Source organism: Drosophila sechellia, chromosome 3R (assembly GCF_004382195.2).
Source record: "Drosophila sechellia strain sech25 chromosome 3R, ASM438219v1, whole genome shotgun sequence".
NCBI classification, from domain to species: Eukaryota; Metazoa; Arthropoda; class Insecta; order Diptera; family Drosophilidae; genus Drosophila; species Drosophila sechellia.
This window is the reverse complement of record NC_045952.1, coordinates 19,874,443-19,891,067: the sequence shown is the minus strand read 5'-3', so window position 1 is coordinate 19,891,067 and position 16,625 is coordinate 19,874,443. Positions and strand designations below refer to the sequence as shown.

The 16,625-nt window shown below is 41.9% G+C and overlaps 2 protein-coding genes across 5 annotated transcripts; both read right to left on the bottom strand.

Moving 5' to 3' along the window:
- Positions 1 to 11,119: 11,119 nt before the first annotated feature.
- Positions 11,120 to 12,968, bottom strand: LOC6607259 (odorant receptor 85b). Of its 2 annotated transcripts, none has more exons than XM_032722218.1 (3): positions 11,902 to 12,968; positions 11,751 to 11,849; positions 11,120 to 11,636 (listed from the first exon to the last, which is right to left on the bottom strand). In XM_032722218.1, exons 1-3 carry the CDS (start codon positions 12,859 to 12,861, stop codon positions 11,580 to 11,582), a joined length of 1,116 nt encoding a protein of 371 aa, XP_032578109.1. In that variant the 5' UTR covers positions 12,862 to 12,968; the 3' UTR covers positions 11,120 to 11,579. The 2 variants fall into 2 exon arrangements, with proteins under 2 accessions (XP_032578109.1, XP_002032038.1); XM_002032002.2 differs by having other exon boundaries at positions 11,694 to 11,849; positions 11,902 to 12,947.
- A 159-nt stretch (positions 12,969 to 13,127) lies between these two features.
- LOC6607258 (odorant receptor 85c) lies at positions 13,128 to 14,520 on the bottom strand. 3 transcript variants are annotated; one of them, XM_032722219.1, is made up of 4 exons: positions 13,852 to 14,519; positions 13,531 to 13,572; positions 13,316 to 13,471; positions 13,128 to 13,261 (listed from the first exon to the last, which is right to left on the bottom strand). In XM_032722219.1, the coding sequence occupies exons 1-4, from the start codon at positions 14,485 to 14,487 to the stop codon at positions 13,205 to 13,207; spliced, it is 891 nt and encodes a 296-aa protein (XP_032578110.1). In that variant the 5' UTR covers positions 14,488 to 14,519; the 3' UTR covers positions 13,128 to 13,204. The 3 variants fall into 3 exon arrangements, with proteins under 3 accessions (XP_032578110.1, XP_002032037.1, XP_032578111.1); XM_002032001.2 differs by having other exon boundaries at positions 13,531 to 14,520; XM_032722220.1 differs by lacking the exon at positions 13,531 to 13,572 and having other exon boundaries at positions 13,852 to 14,520.
- Positions 14,521 to 16,625: the final 2,105 nt, after the last annotated feature.

The following is a 16,625-nucleotide window of genomic DNA, read 5'->3' as shown; positions in this document are numbered from 1 at the left end:
GTTGGAGAGGAGCCAGGTGGACAGGAGTGGGAAAGCTCGGGAAACCACGTATTCACAAATATATATTCATCGAAATTCATGCATTTGATATATGTTTATAAGATTGTGAGTGGAAGGTGAGTCAAGAATATTTTGTTTACATAAAATTCATCTAGGAGCGATATCTTCTTTGATTTCATATGAATTTTAGATGACGATAATTCAAGTATCTTATAAAAGAAAAATAAATGGGACAAAATAATTCGATTTCAAATCAAATTCACTCTATTTCGTCACTGTTTTTGCTCTGCTTTAAATTTATGAAATAAAATACATAATAAATGTCCATGTATATATGTAGGGGCTGCCACTTTCTAATTTAATCAAGAAAACATTTTTTTTATGACCCATCTCGTCAACATCTGGGAAAATGCAGCAGCTGCTGGAACACTGACCTGGTGGCAGCCTCCAAAGCAAAACAAACGAGGCCACCAAAGGTGAAATGGGCGAAAGGGATGGATGGGGTGAAAAAAGGTGGACCACAATCACATAGACTGGCGGAACAACAAAGTAGATATAGGTGGTCGCTGATAAGACGTAAAAGCGTTTGGCCTCCCCCGTGAGAAGCTGTCTCGTTGATTGCCTGGCGAAAACAAAACAGTATGAAATAGTCAGGGAATAGGAGCTGGATGGGTGGTGGGTTGGCTAGCACCGCAAAGCCGGGACTCCCTTCATCCACCCGGTACCGATTCGTGACTGCCAGTTAACTTTGTCTTGCCTAACGAACGCGCGTTAGTTAGCCAACTTGTGCGTGTGTGTGTGTGTACGAGTGTGCGATGGTGCCAGTCGGTGTATGCCACCGTTTTGCCTTATCAGCGGTCAACGCAACGTGGCCTTTACAATGCAGGACCTTCGCCACGTCCGGGATTCAGTCGAGTCGGGCTTTTTTCCGCACTCGGCTGGCTGCCTTAGCTGGCAGGGCAAGTTGTTGACACTTTTATGAACTCCACAGATTGGCCATGTTGCGTGGGTTTTGTTGCGGTCTGTTGGCCCGTTACGGCGACCGCAGGCCAACAACAGCTACAGCTAGGGATTCAGTGCTGCTAGCAACAGCAGTTCCAGTGCCTCTGCCAGTATAGTATGGCAGTAAATTCTGCAAAGCGCTCGCGCTAATTTGAGGCTTTATTTCGGATTGGTACAGCGATAGCCGTCTAAGGGAGTCCGGCCATGTCACCTGCATCCTTATCAAGTGTAACTGCCTCAGCTGCCCACTTGGCCACCTGGTCACCTGGCCACCTGCCACTTCGACACCTCAATGTCATTGTTTTGGCCCGATGCCATTGGTCCTTAATGCTTAGATGGCCGCTTTTGCCGGTGACACTGTCACTGACCTCGAAGTGTCCTCCCCTCACGTCGCACTCCGAACTTCCGACGGAACAGATGGTGAGGTAACCCAAAGTTGGCTGGGCATGCCTAGGTGCTTGCACTCCGTTTTCTGTTAGTGCAAGTATATATTCCAACTTCATATTTGAGGAGCAAACTTAACAAAGCCAGTAATTTATAAATATCTAAGTACTTATACCCCTTACTGGAAGAGAACAGGATCTGTGTCCATGCCCATAATTGGACAAAAACACATAAGAGCATTCCTTTAAGGAACCCATGCGGTTGCCGACCACTAATGAAAGGATCTCAGCGGTCTAGTGTACATAATTGCTGTGCTGATAATGATGATGGCCCGTAAAATACGTCAATTTTAATAAATAGCCATAAAAAGAATCTCCAACACCCCCTAGTAAGCCGCGCTGACATTTTCATTACCCAGTACGGCTGCAGTTTCGCCGATCTCGAATATGCCACCGCTTCTAGTCCTTCGCCAGTCGGTTGTCAAGTGCGCTTTGTTTCCTATGTCTCTCAATGGCATTGACTGTGATTCTCCTTGGCAGGACGAAGCCACGAGCTGCAGGAGCCACCAAAGACGGAACACTGAATAAGAGCCAACCACCCAGGCACTCAGCCCACCAACATTGTGCATAATGTCGTTTGCAATTTTTTAATTAAAAATTTTCCACAACTTGGTTGGCTTCTATTTGGCTGCTCATTTTGTGTTTTCTTTTTGCCCTTTGTTTACAATGCATTGCGTACTGAATAGTCCATTTTAAAGGGCAGTCAGTAGTGGGAGTCAAGTGACAGTATGACAATTGTCACACAAGCACTACTCGAGGACACAAGGCCAAAAGCATTCTCCAGTGCCAAGAGCTCAGTACTTTGCCAGGCCGAAGGAACAAGGCCAGGCAACCGATTTGTCAGGTTTGAGAATTTTGGGAAAACAAAAAAGTCACTACACCTTTCATTTAACTTTAAGCCAATGCAGTAAGAGCTACATTTAACCACCTCTTTTATAAATGGGCTCTTATAATATATTTTTGAAAAACAGAGACATCAGTTAACATCTTAACTTCAATCCGACCTGATTGGTTATCAGTAAAACAAACATCAATTAGTCCCTAACCAATGTATCCGATGAAAACCTATTAGAATACAGAGTGCGTTACTTTAGGCCAGAAACAAAGGCCAGGAGCGCAGCACAGTTGGCTAGTAACCCACTTACATGACACAAACTGACGGCCAACATGGCGTATGCGTGTTGACTGCTGCCAAGTTGCAAATGCTGAAGGGAATCGTAATGGCTGGATGGTGGGCGTATATGTGCGCGTTTGCTTTATTAATATTTGCCTGTTTTCCGACAAACAGCAATAATGAAAAAGAATTCCACTCTTAATTGCAACACCAACTGAGCGAAACCAGCTGCTAAAAAGTAATTAAAATTTGTCAACATATTTGCAAGTGAAACACTGTCTGCTAAGCCTAGATGTGTTTGCAGCGCTTAGAACAGAATGAGGCAATATTTAGGCAGCCCCAAATTTACCACCAAAAAACTCGGAAAGAAAATTGATTTTGTAACTAAATACAATTTAAGCCCATTAAAACGCAAGTAGGCGTCAAATGTTATATTATTATTTATAATTATTGTATGTAAATATTTAACTGCCCTGAGTGCCCCCAAAATGATTCCATTTTAGTTCACTACTCGCAAATATTATTATATTGTGGTCGTAAATAAGAGACACTGATTCGAACCGAAAGCGGGTTCAACTATAATTAAGTTGATCCGATTCCATAACGCTTCGCAGTCATTTTGCATTGGATTAGTGTAAACATATAATTTGTAAATAAATGTACGAATACAAATACACAAATGTTGCTATATGTATATTTTCCAGTTTATCCAGCCGTGTGCATAATTCGAATGAGATTGCAGAATTTATTGGACATAACCGCTGACAGTTGGTGGCCGATTTTGGGCTTATAATTATTTACACATCCCAAGTTTCAATGAAAAGCTAAAAAAAACGCCTAATATCTAGTGTACAAATTACGACAGAGAGTAATGCATTGATCCCGGGCAAAAGTATGTACATAAATAATAATTTTGTCAGCTGGTTGCTAATTATCCAGAACTTATAGTCTCTTATATTTCGCAGTTCATTCGAGGAAACATATCCATTGGAGTACTATTTTGGACAGCTGCCAGAATTGACTAATTAAAGTTTACGTGATATTATTTTAAAATTTAATACCACTGCGTTATCTCACCTGCGATTTCCTAAAATGAATATTTTCTGCAGAATTCATAAGTTCGGCGGCTAATTTCAGTTTGCAATTAAATCGTCTGTTTGTCTGTTTTGTTTGTGCAATCAGACCATCTGCAACTGTATCTGTATCTGTGTCCGCTCTTGTAGTGTGTGTAAATGTGTGTCAGTGTGTCCCTGTAAGCCTAATTTAATTACAATATCCAGGGAGGCAAAAAAATGGTGCTTCGATACTTTTGGCCAATAACTGCGAATTTTAATTAAATTCAGATGCGTGCTATGAATGTGTTTGTGTTTTTGCATGGGTGTTGGTGTGGCTGTTTCCGCCGGCCTGAGTGTGTTTGTGAGTGTGTTTGTGAGTGTGTCTCTGTGTTTACTTGTTAGCCTGTTTGTTATTGCATATTAAATTTGCACAATTTGGGGCTGTTTGATGTTTGCGTGTGACTTTCGACTGGCCACAGCAGCTGAGCGACTGGCGCCCGAAAGTATGCAGCAACATTTTCAAATCAAATTTTTGGCCATTTGATGCAATTATGCATGCAATTGTGGTGTGCGCTTGTTTGTACTCATGCTTGCATATGTATTTGTATATGTGTGCCTGTGTATGTTTGTATGTATGTATGTGCGCTCGCATTTGCCGCATTTGATTTGATTTCGTTTGTGGCCATTTGAAATTTCGCAGCAATAACTTTACGGTTTTTTGCTGATGCTGCCGCTACTTTGGCATCGACCGTCCACAGGCGACCATAAATGCCACTTCAAAGTAAATTATGACACACGCACGCAGAGCGAGATGTACAGCTTGTAGCGGCAGCTGCGGTAACACTATAACACTTGCCACCACGACTACACCAAATTCGCCTGCTCGCCCCCTAGACCCCTCGTCGCCTTGTCCCCTCGCCGGGTGAAAACATGGAAAAGTCCTTCGCATCCTTCGTACATCAACATCAACGCCTGTTGGGCGCATGGTAAACACTCGAATGCAATTTGTTAGACAAGATATGTGGCAAGCGCGCCACGAATGTTGCATCCTAGTCCGCCGACTCTCCACCGCCTTTCGCCACCGCCATTTTCCCACCCATTCCATTTTCCCAGCTTTTCCCGCCGCTGCTGCTGCATTGCCTGAAGCCATGCTGGCTGGCAGTTGGGAAATTTATGCAAACGCATGCGGCAGCCGAACGCATAATTCACATAATTTGTAGCAGTTGCATTTTTCGCCAAATGCCTCGTGGTCGTTATTGCTGTTGCTGTTTTTGGTGTTGCACGCTGGCTGTCGCTGAGTTTTTGATGCGTTCTGCCAAGGCGATGCTCCAACTGCTGTTGCATCAGCATCAGTCGCTGATGCATTGTTGATGGTCCGAAAATTTGCCACAACTTTAGCATAAAATCCAATGCAAATTGCCCCCACAAACACATCCGAGCAATGAAGGATATCAGTGAAGATATGTGCTAACCTTTCTAGGGCTCAGCTGGTAATGATTTGTGGCACATATTCCTCATGCTCCACTGACTCACAGACATATAGAAAAATACAGAAAGGCACGGTGACTTGCCCCAGGGATGTCACCTGAAATGGAGCAAAACTGTTGGAGAACTCAAAAGAAAATGACACAGATCAGTGAGCAGCTTGGAAAAAAGTTCAACCGCACCACTCCGAATTTCGACAACTTTTGAGATTTCAACTCAGACGAAATCTTGCGAAGTGGTATTTACCAAGTTTGCTGACCCAAAATATGAAAAATGTACTTTTAAGTTAAAGTACAAACAAATTAAGTACATTTTTTAAAACTATAAATAAATGCTTGTTGATAATATTATTTATCAAAACTCGATTTTTTCGGTTTATTAAAACTGGAACATTTCTGCAGCCTGTTTAGCAAAACTCCACAGCAAAACATCTGTTGAAAAGGACTAAGCAGTGAAGGGGTCATTTTGGGTTGACACACACATATCTCTGTTACACTCACATACACCTGCCGCCTGATCCTGGGCCTGGGATAGCCATAATTTAAGGTAAGCAGTTGACACATGGATCCCAACCGCTATCCCCCATTAATCAATCGACGAGCTGTGAGTCCTTGCCGCAGGATAATTCGGCTCGACTCTATCAATAATGCAAATTTATGACTCAAGGCATGCCGAACCTTTGAGCCGGGCCCAAGTTTTAATTAAAAATCTGCCAATAAATTGGTTCAAAGAAATTACAACCAGAATCGTTGCCTCGTTAACTGATTATGCAAAACACAAGCGCCACGCCCCGCCCGCCCCTTGCCGACAAGTGCAATTATTGTCAGGCATTTGCTATGCAAAGTTTTTCTAATTGAAAATGCAAGCTCAAGAAGGCCATGGCAAAGTGGGCGGCATGGGGCGTGGCGCAGGCTTTGCTGGATTATGGGCGTGGACCGCAACAAAGCGCCTGGAACGACCACAACGGCAAATACAAATAATAAATTTAAAATGGCCGCCAAATGGCTGCGAAGCGGGAAACACAAACGCAGACAAAGGCGAGCGTGAAAGCACGAAAATACAAACAACTGGGACAAAATGGGGAACGGGTGGGTTTTTCCGAAGGGATGGGAAGCCCAAAGAACAAAGGGGTGGGGCCGGAATGGCAGCTACGACCATGATGCAGCCGCAATGCAAGTGCCTGGCAAGTCAAAGTCTTAAATTGAAAATGAAACTTAAATTAAAATGCCAACTGGAGTGGAACGAAAATGATATTAAAACTGAACCAGCAGCACAAGCACAGGCAGTAACAACACACAATAACAACAAAAGGAGCGCCCGTCCTGTCCGCCTGCATTTTCATTGATAGCTGACAGTGGGCGTGGCCAAGTGGGCATGGTCGTCTTAGTGGCTGGCCACAAAAGCCTCGAGTTTGTCAACAAAAATGAAATTACTCCATGCTTTTGTTGTTGAATATCCTGATATTGTTGTATCTATTGGTGCTGCCAGGCCACAGTTTATTCGAAACACTTTCCTAATTAAACAACAAAAGGTATGCACACCGAGCTGGCGAAAGAACTAAAAAAGAAAGTGGGTTAAGGAGGCGGGCGCCTGCATTCCCGTACCACCAGGCAATAAGTTCCACTCATTTCCGTTGGCCGGGCTCCTTTGGCTCGTTAAATGCATAAATAACCAGGATACAAAGAGGGAAGCGAAAGGAGCAGCGGACGAAGGAGGCACGCACTCCTGTGTCTCTGCCACTGAATTATGAATTTTCCTGCACAAATACGAACATTTCTCATATCAGAAGCACTGATAGCATTCACCGGGCTACATCGAGAACAATTTTTCACATTTCGCATAAAATCTTACATATTTTCCAGAAAGTTTCAAACACTCAGTATCTTAATGGTCTATTTTAGAATGAATCCAACTGCCAAACTGAACATTTCGGGTGCTTTTACATAAATGTTAAATTGAGTTGCATTTTTTCCCGTGCACAGATGGTGTTCCTTGGCTGAAAACAATGACCTGGCCATCGGCTGGGAGGAGCTCGCTTTAAAGCCTTCAGCCAAGCCTCTTACGGCGTCACAGACAAACAGTTTAGAGTTGGGGCAAAGGCACTCGATGGAGTTGCGTCCGCTGTTTCTGCCTGCTGCAGTCAATAAAAATAAATGTCATAAGGAGGAGCTTAGGCGACAAATGCATCAGTGTGCAAATAGACCAGCTGCAGCAGGACGAGCAGGTCCTGTCCGTCCACTTTCAACACTTTGAGCCGACAAACAAACAGACAAAGAGCCTTCGAACTGGATGCCAATGAAAAAGCTTTCGCTTGACATTTGCTATTTGGTCAGCTGGCAAGTGGGACGGAGTGCGAGTCCTTCGGATCTGTACAGTCACGGGGAAGAAGTCAATTCTTCATGCAACGACTAATCAAGCCGTTGCCACTTTAATGCAAACTCAATTTGCTCTGGCTGTAAGAAATGTGGCGCAGTCTTATGCCGCACCGCCAGCAAAGGGAGCAGTAGTAGCTGCAATCATAATCATCAGGCCTTTCCTGAGGCGCCTCTATACATACTAATGATGTGCATGCCACACGAGGCTGATTTAATTTCCTTTCCACCTGCAACAAACTCACACACACAGGCACTCACTACCGTGCAACGGACACCACCGCAAGTCTCAACACTTACAGAAGCCACAAAAGTCAACATGAGGAGCGAACGGAGCGAAACTTTTCCGAGCACATATATCGAGCTACTTACACTGCGAGAAATCATCTTCATGTGAATATGTAAGTGAAGTATATATTTCAAACAAATTTATAAATATTTGTTTGTAAATAATTTGAAATTAACTTTTTCACTGTTTTTACTCTTCAAGATACAAGCTATTAAAATATATGCCAAGTGTAATGATGTGCGAGTTTGGGAGTTTTGCATCAAACTTTAACATAAACTTGGATGTCGCTTCCGTTTCCGCTGCTAGCCCTGTAGACGATGACAAGCGCCCATTCCATCCCCACACACACACACGCACACTCTCTCTAAATGTTCTTCTCGCAACTTTCGAGGTAGTGGTGTGAGTGCGAGCGTAAGTGATGCGGTTTGTAGGTGTGTAGTTGTGTAGGTGCGCCTCGTAGGCAGCCATCATTTTTGTTGCTGCTGTAATCCGGCATAAAAAATGAATTATGTGCACATGCATTTCTTATGTGCTCGCAACCGCACTCTTATTACTTCCTTTCTGCAAAAAGGCTCATCGCCGCTCCTTGTAAGCTGTTGAGTAATGAGCAAATGAAATCCCCTCGCTTATCTCAGCGCGTCTTTGTGGCCGCTTTGTGCGTGGCTCAGCAGCCTACTTAGAGCCTAAGCTCTGCTTATGCGCCCTATACCATTGGTATATGTACGCTCATTTTCGCATTTGATATGTTTTACTGATTGCTGAGTATAACTTTTGTATAGATTTCGACTATCGCTCGCATTTCTGTCACAATTATCCGGATAAAGGCAGACGTCCAGTGTCGCCACCCTGACAAATCGTTTCGAACAAAAATGCTATTAGTTGGCCAGGATAATCCACTATTAATGGCCTAGAGGAAATCAATAAGTCAGCGCTAAATCATCGGCAATCATAGCTCAAAATAGCAGCTACAAAGAAATGGAACCATTAGCAAATGCTGTCTCTTTTCTGAAAATCCAGACTGGGAAAAGCCTTTCACTTCGAGCCGTATTCATAGAATAGAAAGCCAAACCATTTGCCTAATGCAAGGCCATAAAAATATCGGTGCGGCCTCACTGCGTATGAGTAATAATGCTGGAAAACTAATTTAGAGGCTTTTAGTCCCCATTTAGAGCGATTCCATTTATAGATTCGGCTATTGAAAAAGACTCTCGATACATACGGGCAAACGTGTAGATTTTCACACAAAATAAAAACCTAAACTATTTTTGTGCAATTTTTAGTGTGGCTATCTTTTAATATTTTACAATTTTTTTCTGTGGACATACAAGCGTATGAGCCGCAGTCAACTTTTGACAAGAAAAACTCTTTTCAAAATCAATAAATCACAAATGGTGTGCGCAGAGGAGCTTAGATTGGCGCTAAGCCGAAACTAAAATCCCCCGAGAGGATAAAAAGAAACGTAGAAATAGCGTCAGGCGCAGCTCGGCAGCATATTGTTTCAATATTTGAATTCAATTTAATGGCAGCTAATTGAAAAAACAGAGCGGCCAGTGTGCCAACAATAATACACTGCCCGAGTTTGTCCAGCCATTGGGTCACATATTTTTTTAAATTTCCCTTTTTTTTGCCTCTGGTTTTCTGCAACAATGGCAACAATTTTTTTGCCAATTGGCCACTGAACACGCTCCACTGGGTCATCAGTTGGCATCACGTGTTTGTCCCTATCCCGGGAGTTGAGTTATTTGCACGTTTTGATAAGTGGACTTAACAACCGCTGGCGTAGGATGGAAAATCATTGTGGGCGGGCTGGGAGGGCGACATCAGTTCGAAAAAAAAGAAACGATTTTGTGCAGTCTCGCTCTGCTGGTCACGATGCATTTCGCATGGAAAATGTAAATTCATATTTGCTCATAAATGACAAAACTGTTTCTGTTGATAGCCATTCGGCTGTTCGTGGCCTTAAAAGTGGAAAATGGAGGTAATAAAACAGAAATCACAGTGAAATTCTTCATACTGATGATGAAGTAGGGGAATAATTGGCTAATGAATTGAAAGCTCAAAAAAGTACTATCTATTGTGATTGTAATACGATACCTTGTATCATACAGTATATAGTCAAAGGATTAAGTCCAATTGAATATAATCCCATTCTGGCTTTAACTATAACGCCTAGCATCAAAGTAATAAATCTAAGTGGAAATGCTAAAAAAAAGTTGTAAAAACAAACACACTTCTAATGACATTTTAATAGCGTTTTGTTATTATTCAATTATTTTTCAATTAAGAGCTGCACAATGCATTCGCATATTTAGTTATCGGTGTACATAGACCACAAACGCATCACATTTATGTTGAATAACCAAATACACGGCACTTATCATCTACACTGAACTTAGTTACGTTGTTAGGCTATTAGCTAATTTGTTATTGATTTATAATATGAATTTGTTTAATTGTTCTTTGGTTCGCCACAGTTGCATGCTAATTTGCAAATGTTTGTCGGCCCTTGTACAATTTGCGTGGCGCCAGGATAACCATGACAGTATCAGTAATTGACTTCACCTGATATGATCTTCATCCTGGGCACGGACACGGACTTGGGATGGACAGATAGGCGGACACATATAAACATGATAATAAACGTGACCATGTTCGGGACGACTTAAATTATGCAATATGACAGCGTGAGATATTGAAAGACTTTTTCAACCTCATATAATGCTGTTGCTGTAACTGTTGCCATTTGGAAATCGGCCAGAACGTGACCAGAAATTAAATTGTAGCACATTGGGAGCTTTGTAAAAATTTCAAATGAAAAATAAATCCCCAAAAAGAGCCAAAGCACACACACATAGGACAGGAAAAAAAGCACAAAATAAATAAGAAAGTAAACCTTGCACATAAAAAATGTGTCGCATTTTAGGCAAGGGAAATTGACAGGGTCTTCGCTACGTTTTGAAAACTGGGATTGCTGACCAAAAAAATCCGTTTTCATAAAATTTCATGCACACGGCGTTCTCAAACAATAACTATGCAGGTGCTGTCGGATTCCGTCAAAATGAAAATATTATGCGAGAAACTCCCACATCCTGTCCCGTCCTCGTCATTCATTTTAGCACAGGACACGCTCCAATGCATAAATTGCTAATATTGTTGAGTGCGTACACACAGCCACACATCATGGGAAAACTGCATTAGATGCCATCAAACGGTTTTGTTGTCCACTGCCTTCGCAAGGAGCTTTCCCCTTTTCTCATTTTCTCGCAACACTTTTCTCCAAACGCCAAACTCGACGTTGTAAGAAATATCCTTTAACCAATAGTACTGAATTTAATGTAGAAGCATTTAACACCCTTAAGCTCAAAGTTATAATAAATATAAAATTGCAATATATTTAAACGCTTTCTTGCTATCGTATATTTCGTGCTATCTTAGGTGCAGCTACCTTAAAGTATTTCAAAGTGAGCCAAACTCTGATTCTTCAATTTGAAGGGAAATCAAGCTGACTTCAATATAGAGCACAACGAGCAGTGAAAACTCATAAGCGCAACTTGTGTGCAGTGAAGTGTAAAATGTACTCTGCAATTTTCTTTTGTAGCAACATATTTTCTCGCTCTCCAGTGGAGCCGTAGAACTGCCTTTTCAGTGGGAGCTCGCTGCGCTAAAAAGATTACTACGTTTTTTGCCTGTGTCGAAGAGGCGATGGACATGCGTGGAGCTCGTGCCTCCGCATAATTAAGTTCGCGTTGAGCCTTTGAAAGCATTGTGCGAGGCACATAGAGGCGGGATTAGGAATTGAGGGATCTTTCCTGGTCATCCCTATTGGGTATACATGGTGCGCAGCAGGGCGAAGAACTTGTACGATATTTGAAGCAGCTGGAAGAAGTACAATCATTAAATTTAAACTCACTCTGACTATACTCAGTTGCGTACATCTGTCATAGTGGACCTGGTAATATCCAAGAATATAGTGGCCTTTAGGAAAGTTACCTTCTGCGATCTAGTTATCATAATAACCAATTCCCGTTTATAGCGCACATCGGCTTTATACCACTTCTGATTGTAGGTCGCAACCGAAAATCCGTAGCTCTGAAAACAAAAAACGTATTAAATGAAGGAAGCTCCATAAAGATAAACTTACAGCATCCGCCACCAGTTGACCATAGTGACAAATCAAATAGACCTGACTCATCGAGGAGACAAGGAATAGGAAGAGCTTCACAACTATATCCGGCGGAACTCCAACAGTCATCTGGAATCCCACGAAGCAGATGACGAACGAGGATACCATGAAGTTGAGTAGTAGTGGGATGCCAAATATATCGTTTACTGCATCAGAAAGGCGGAGGATACGTTCGTGATACCTCACAATATCCACCAGAAATCGGGAGTCCTTCTTCCAATCTCCACTCAGTTCGTGGCGTTCCATACTATTTGAAAGAAAGTCGAAGTGCATTACCAACTGAGTGGCTACCGCGCAGAGCAAGACATCGGTTGAAATTTGACCAGCTGCAGATGTGTATCCTGCAAAATTCTGGCATAATAACAGTGGATAGTACGACCAGTTATCGTTCCATTTCCAGGGAATGTACATGAGGTACGGCAACTGTTTGCCCACCACTCGAATGTTGAGCCACTTGTCATAGACCCAATACTCCATTACACAAAACAAGTTGAATGTCCAGATGAGAACAGAGTAGAGCAAGGAATAGGTAAGGCTGATTCTGGAGCACGTGCCCAGATACATCGGCAGGTTGTATCTTTCCTCTTGGATCAAACCATTCGGATAGATCTCCTTCAGTTCATTTATCAGTTCAGTTATAGCCGTTTTCTTCCACCGGATGAAGAACATCTTGCTCATGCCTACGCTGACGAAGCCAATGTAGGATAATGCAGTGACTGCTTCCAGGAACTTATTATCCTTGAAGGCACTGTAAATGTAAATGCCCTCAAACAATCCAACGATGCCCAGGTTAATCACATTGGACCAAAAAACTATGCGAAATATAAGTTTGCTCATTTCAGACTCTTCACCATTGGTATATGGCCGTATGCCCACTGCTGTGTAGAAGAAGCTAGCGTACTTCATCAACTTCTCCATCCTTTAGGTCGTTGGGAACTGAGCTAGAGAATTGTCCTTTTTTGATTGAGTGTCCTTAGAAAGGTTCAGGGCTTTTATAGCCTTTTGCAAATGTGTTAAATATTAAATAAGAAAATAATAACTAAGCACCCTTGAAGGTAATGCTTAAGTACTTGCGAATCCTTTTCGCGTGCTTTGTAGATTTAACAGGTGCAACGATTCCAGATGGTTCAAGACCAAAGGTTTTTCAAATAATACTAATTACGATGAGCACGTCATCTTAAAAATATAATGCTAATCAGTTAGTACATATATTTTCATTAAAACTTAATCCTAATAAGTGAACTAAACTAAGAATAGATGTTTACTTTATGTACATGGTACGAAGCAGAGCGAAAAATTTGTAGGATACCTGAAGAAGCTGAAAACATATATATAATATTTACTCTTAATAATATATCGAATTTTATCTTACCTCCGTCATGGTGGCCCTTGTTATATTCATGAAAATTGTAGCTTTAAGATAGGTTGTCCTCTGAGGTCGAGCTATAAAGAATACCAGAGCCCGACGATAGCGGATGTCATCATTTTGCCAATTCTGCTTATATGCAGAAATCGATAAGCTTGAGCTCTAAAAATATGTTAATTGAATATTTATATCTAATTAACATATACTCTAAAGGCTCTTACCGCATCGGCAATCAGCTGGCCATAGTGGCATATCAAGTACACCTGCGACAAGGACGAGAACAAGAACAGGGAGAGCTTAATCATGATATCCGGCGGTACACCCACGGTCATTTGGAATCCCACAAAGCAAATGACAAAAGTGGAGACCATGAAGTTAAGCAGTAGGGGTATGCCGAATATATCGTTGAGAACGTCCATTAGCCGAAGAATGCGCTGATGATATCGTACAGTTTTTGCCAAAAATCTTGAGTTTTCGTTCCAATCGCCATCTAATACTTGATTTTCCACCACCCTGGCCAAGTAATCGAAATGCATAATCACCTGGGTAGCCACAGCACAGAGCAGAAGATCCGTAGAGATCTGTCCCGATGCCGAAGTATGTCCTGCGAAGTTTTGACAGAACAGCAGCACATAATATGTCCAGTTCTCATGCCAGTTCCAGGGAAAGTACATCAAATATGGTAACGTTTGGCCGACCACTCGGATTTTGAGCCACTTTTCATTGACGAGGAATTGCATGATACTGAACAGATTGAAGGTCCAGATGAGCGCGGAGTAGAGAATTGCGTAGGTAATGCTAATCCGTGAACAGGATCGCAGGTAGCTATCCAACCGATACACCTCCTCCTCAGCTTTACCATTTGGATAGATGTGCTCCAATTCTTTAACCAAATTGCTAAGATCGGTCTTCTTCCACCAAATGAAGAACATCTTGCTCATGCCCACTATTACGAATCCGATATAGGACAGTACAGTGACGGCATCAATGAACTTTCCATCCGAATAGGCCACACCCAGATAGAGGATCTCTCCGAATACAATGACACTTAAATTGATCACATTGGCCCAGAAGAGAAGATTTGACCAAAGGCTCACTTTTTTGGGACGCGAATCAATCGTATATGGCTCAATGCCCACCGAAGTGTAAAAGAAAACTGCGTACTTCATGAACTTCATTTTCCGACGTGGAAATAATCGAATAAGTTATGGCTGGAATTCCTTTATAGACTTCTGCTCAAGGCACACGCAGCATTTGTTATGCAAAGTAATGACATAATTATAGAACTGTTTACAGTTAATGCATTGAGTCGAATTTATAATGCTTCTAATTCAGGGCTTCGTTCACAACTTAATTATTGATTTCGCTTACATAAACAGTGGATAATTGTTATGCCTAGGCAAACGCAATCACGATTCCCATCCAAGTCCCCAGTTCCCTAACCACCCACGGCTCCTCCTCCTCCTTCCTCCTTCGCCATTCTGGGCAACACAATAAATCACTCGAAGATTGAATCCGACGGAAAGCAATTGAAACGTTTGAATAAATGCAATTCGAAAGCGAATCGGTAGCAGCGCATCACACCCAAGTCTAATCCCACCGAAGTGAAGTCTTCTTTCGCTCTCACTTGAAATAAATTAAATCTTTTCAGTTTTCAACAGTACAGCTTAGAAGAAGGGGGTGGGACCACATAAACAGAATGAGATACTCCAACAGAACACGTTACCCCAATTATACAGCGCGTCCCAGTGAAACATCCTTAGTAAAATCCATCAAGACAGGCAATCTACTACGGTATTCTGAAAATAATTATTAAATATTAAGAGCTTAGTCTTAACATTAGAAAATAAAGTCAGTACCTAATCCTCGCCACTTTTGGTGCATATGATTGCTTTCCATACTTAGCTAGTTTTTACTGTACGCACGCGTCCAGCCGATTAGATCCTAAATCCAGTTATGTGCGTTGCCCCACAAAACTATGCCATGGAAATGCAAACAGAGCGCTTACAAGTGAGGAAGAAATCTGGGGTGGGGGCGTTAAATTCCGCCACAACTGGCCAAAAGAGATTTTTCGGGCCAAATTGAAAGACAAAAGCCCTGAAATGTTGCTTCCATCGCGGACAGCGAATCGCAGTGCTAAAAGCGAACCAAGCGGGTCAAAAGCAAACGAACGAATTTTCCATTTTTGCCATTTATCACGCATGGAAATTGAAGGCGCGGGTGGAAAAAAGTGGGCGGATGTGAGGGGCGGAACGGACAAGTACAACCTGGAACTTGAAATACAATTAAAGCTCTGGGACCCACTGGCCAGCCAGCCGCACCAAACTTTTCATGTCTCAAGTCCAGGATCCCGGGTGAAGAGCCATGCAGGTTAACAAGATTTCCGGTGGAGGAGCCACCACCCAACCTATCCCCCAAACACATCCACCCAACGGCGGCAGACCAAAGTTATTATATGCACACATACCCCCAAAAAGTTTACCTGGACTCTCAGGATCGCAGTAAGTGTGGCAGTGGGAGTGGGATTGGGTGTGGGTGTGGTATGTGGGCAGCGGAAACTTCGTGGAAAAGTTTTATGAGCAGCAAACTAATTTCGTTTAAGGAAATATTGCACCTTGGGTGGGACAAGGGGAATTGATTTTGGTGCTGTTTACGCTGCTGTTGTTCCTACCAAGTAAACAAATTTGCATATGGTAGCATATGGAATCCTTATAGAATATATATTGTAATTTATGTAAAACAGAACTTAATTCCGTTGTACGCCTTAAATGGCCTAAGTTGCCGGAAAATCGTGATTTTTTGGGCATAAAAACATAAAAAATGGTCGAAATATGAAATGTAATACCTCGTTGAGCTCGTAATCGAATTCCTAACAAAATTGCATTCAAATTTAAAAATTTTAATTTTTTGAAATTTTTTGCAATTTTGATGATGTTACCCCTTATAAAAAATGCAAAAATTGGCCCAAAAATTAATTTTCAAAAATTCCCAAACTAGTGATAGGGATCGTTAGCATTGGTAATAAGCTCTACAAAAAAGTTATTCTTTTCGCTATATGACCATTTTTACGCGAGTTATGTAGAAAACCTCTTTTTGGTATAGGTCCTATTTCAGCCAAAGTCGCTTTTCTGACTTTCAGGCCAAAATGAACTCACAATTTTTTGAAACTGTCATTTTTAATAATATTTATATCAAACTCTATGCAACTTTAGCGCAATTCTTTAAAGTCAACCATCATAATCTACTGCCATTTAATTTAATATAAAAACCAGTTAAAAGTAAGTGGCGGACATAATCCATTGTTAATTTTACATTT

Bases quoted from the DNA above. Each gene is read 5' to 3' on its own strand.
- LOC6607259 (XM_002032002.2), bottom strand. From the start codon at position 12,861: ATGGAGAAGTTGATGAAGTACGCTAGCTTCTTCTACACAGCAGTGGGC. The intron at 11,850-11,901 runs GTAAGTTTATCT...TTTTGTTTTCAG, and splicing joins GTCAACTGGTGGCGGATGCT to AGCTACGGATTTTCGGTTGC. The intron at 11,637-11,693 runs GTACGCAACTGA...TACTTCTTCCAG, and splicing joins CCAGGTCCACTATGACAGAT to CTGCTTCAAATATCGTACAA.
- LOC6607258 (XM_002032001.2), bottom strand. From the start codon at position 14,487: ATGAAGTTCATGAAGTACGCAGTTTTCTTTTACACTTCGGTGGGCATT. The intron at 13,472-13,530 runs GTAAGAGCCTTT...ACATATTTTTAG, and splicing joins GCCAGCTGATTGCCGATGCG to AGCTCAAGCTTATCGATTTC. The intron at 13,262-13,315 runs GTAAGATAAAAT...ATATGTTTTCAG, and splicing joins CAAGGGCCACCATGACGGAG to CTTCTTCAGGTATCCTACAA.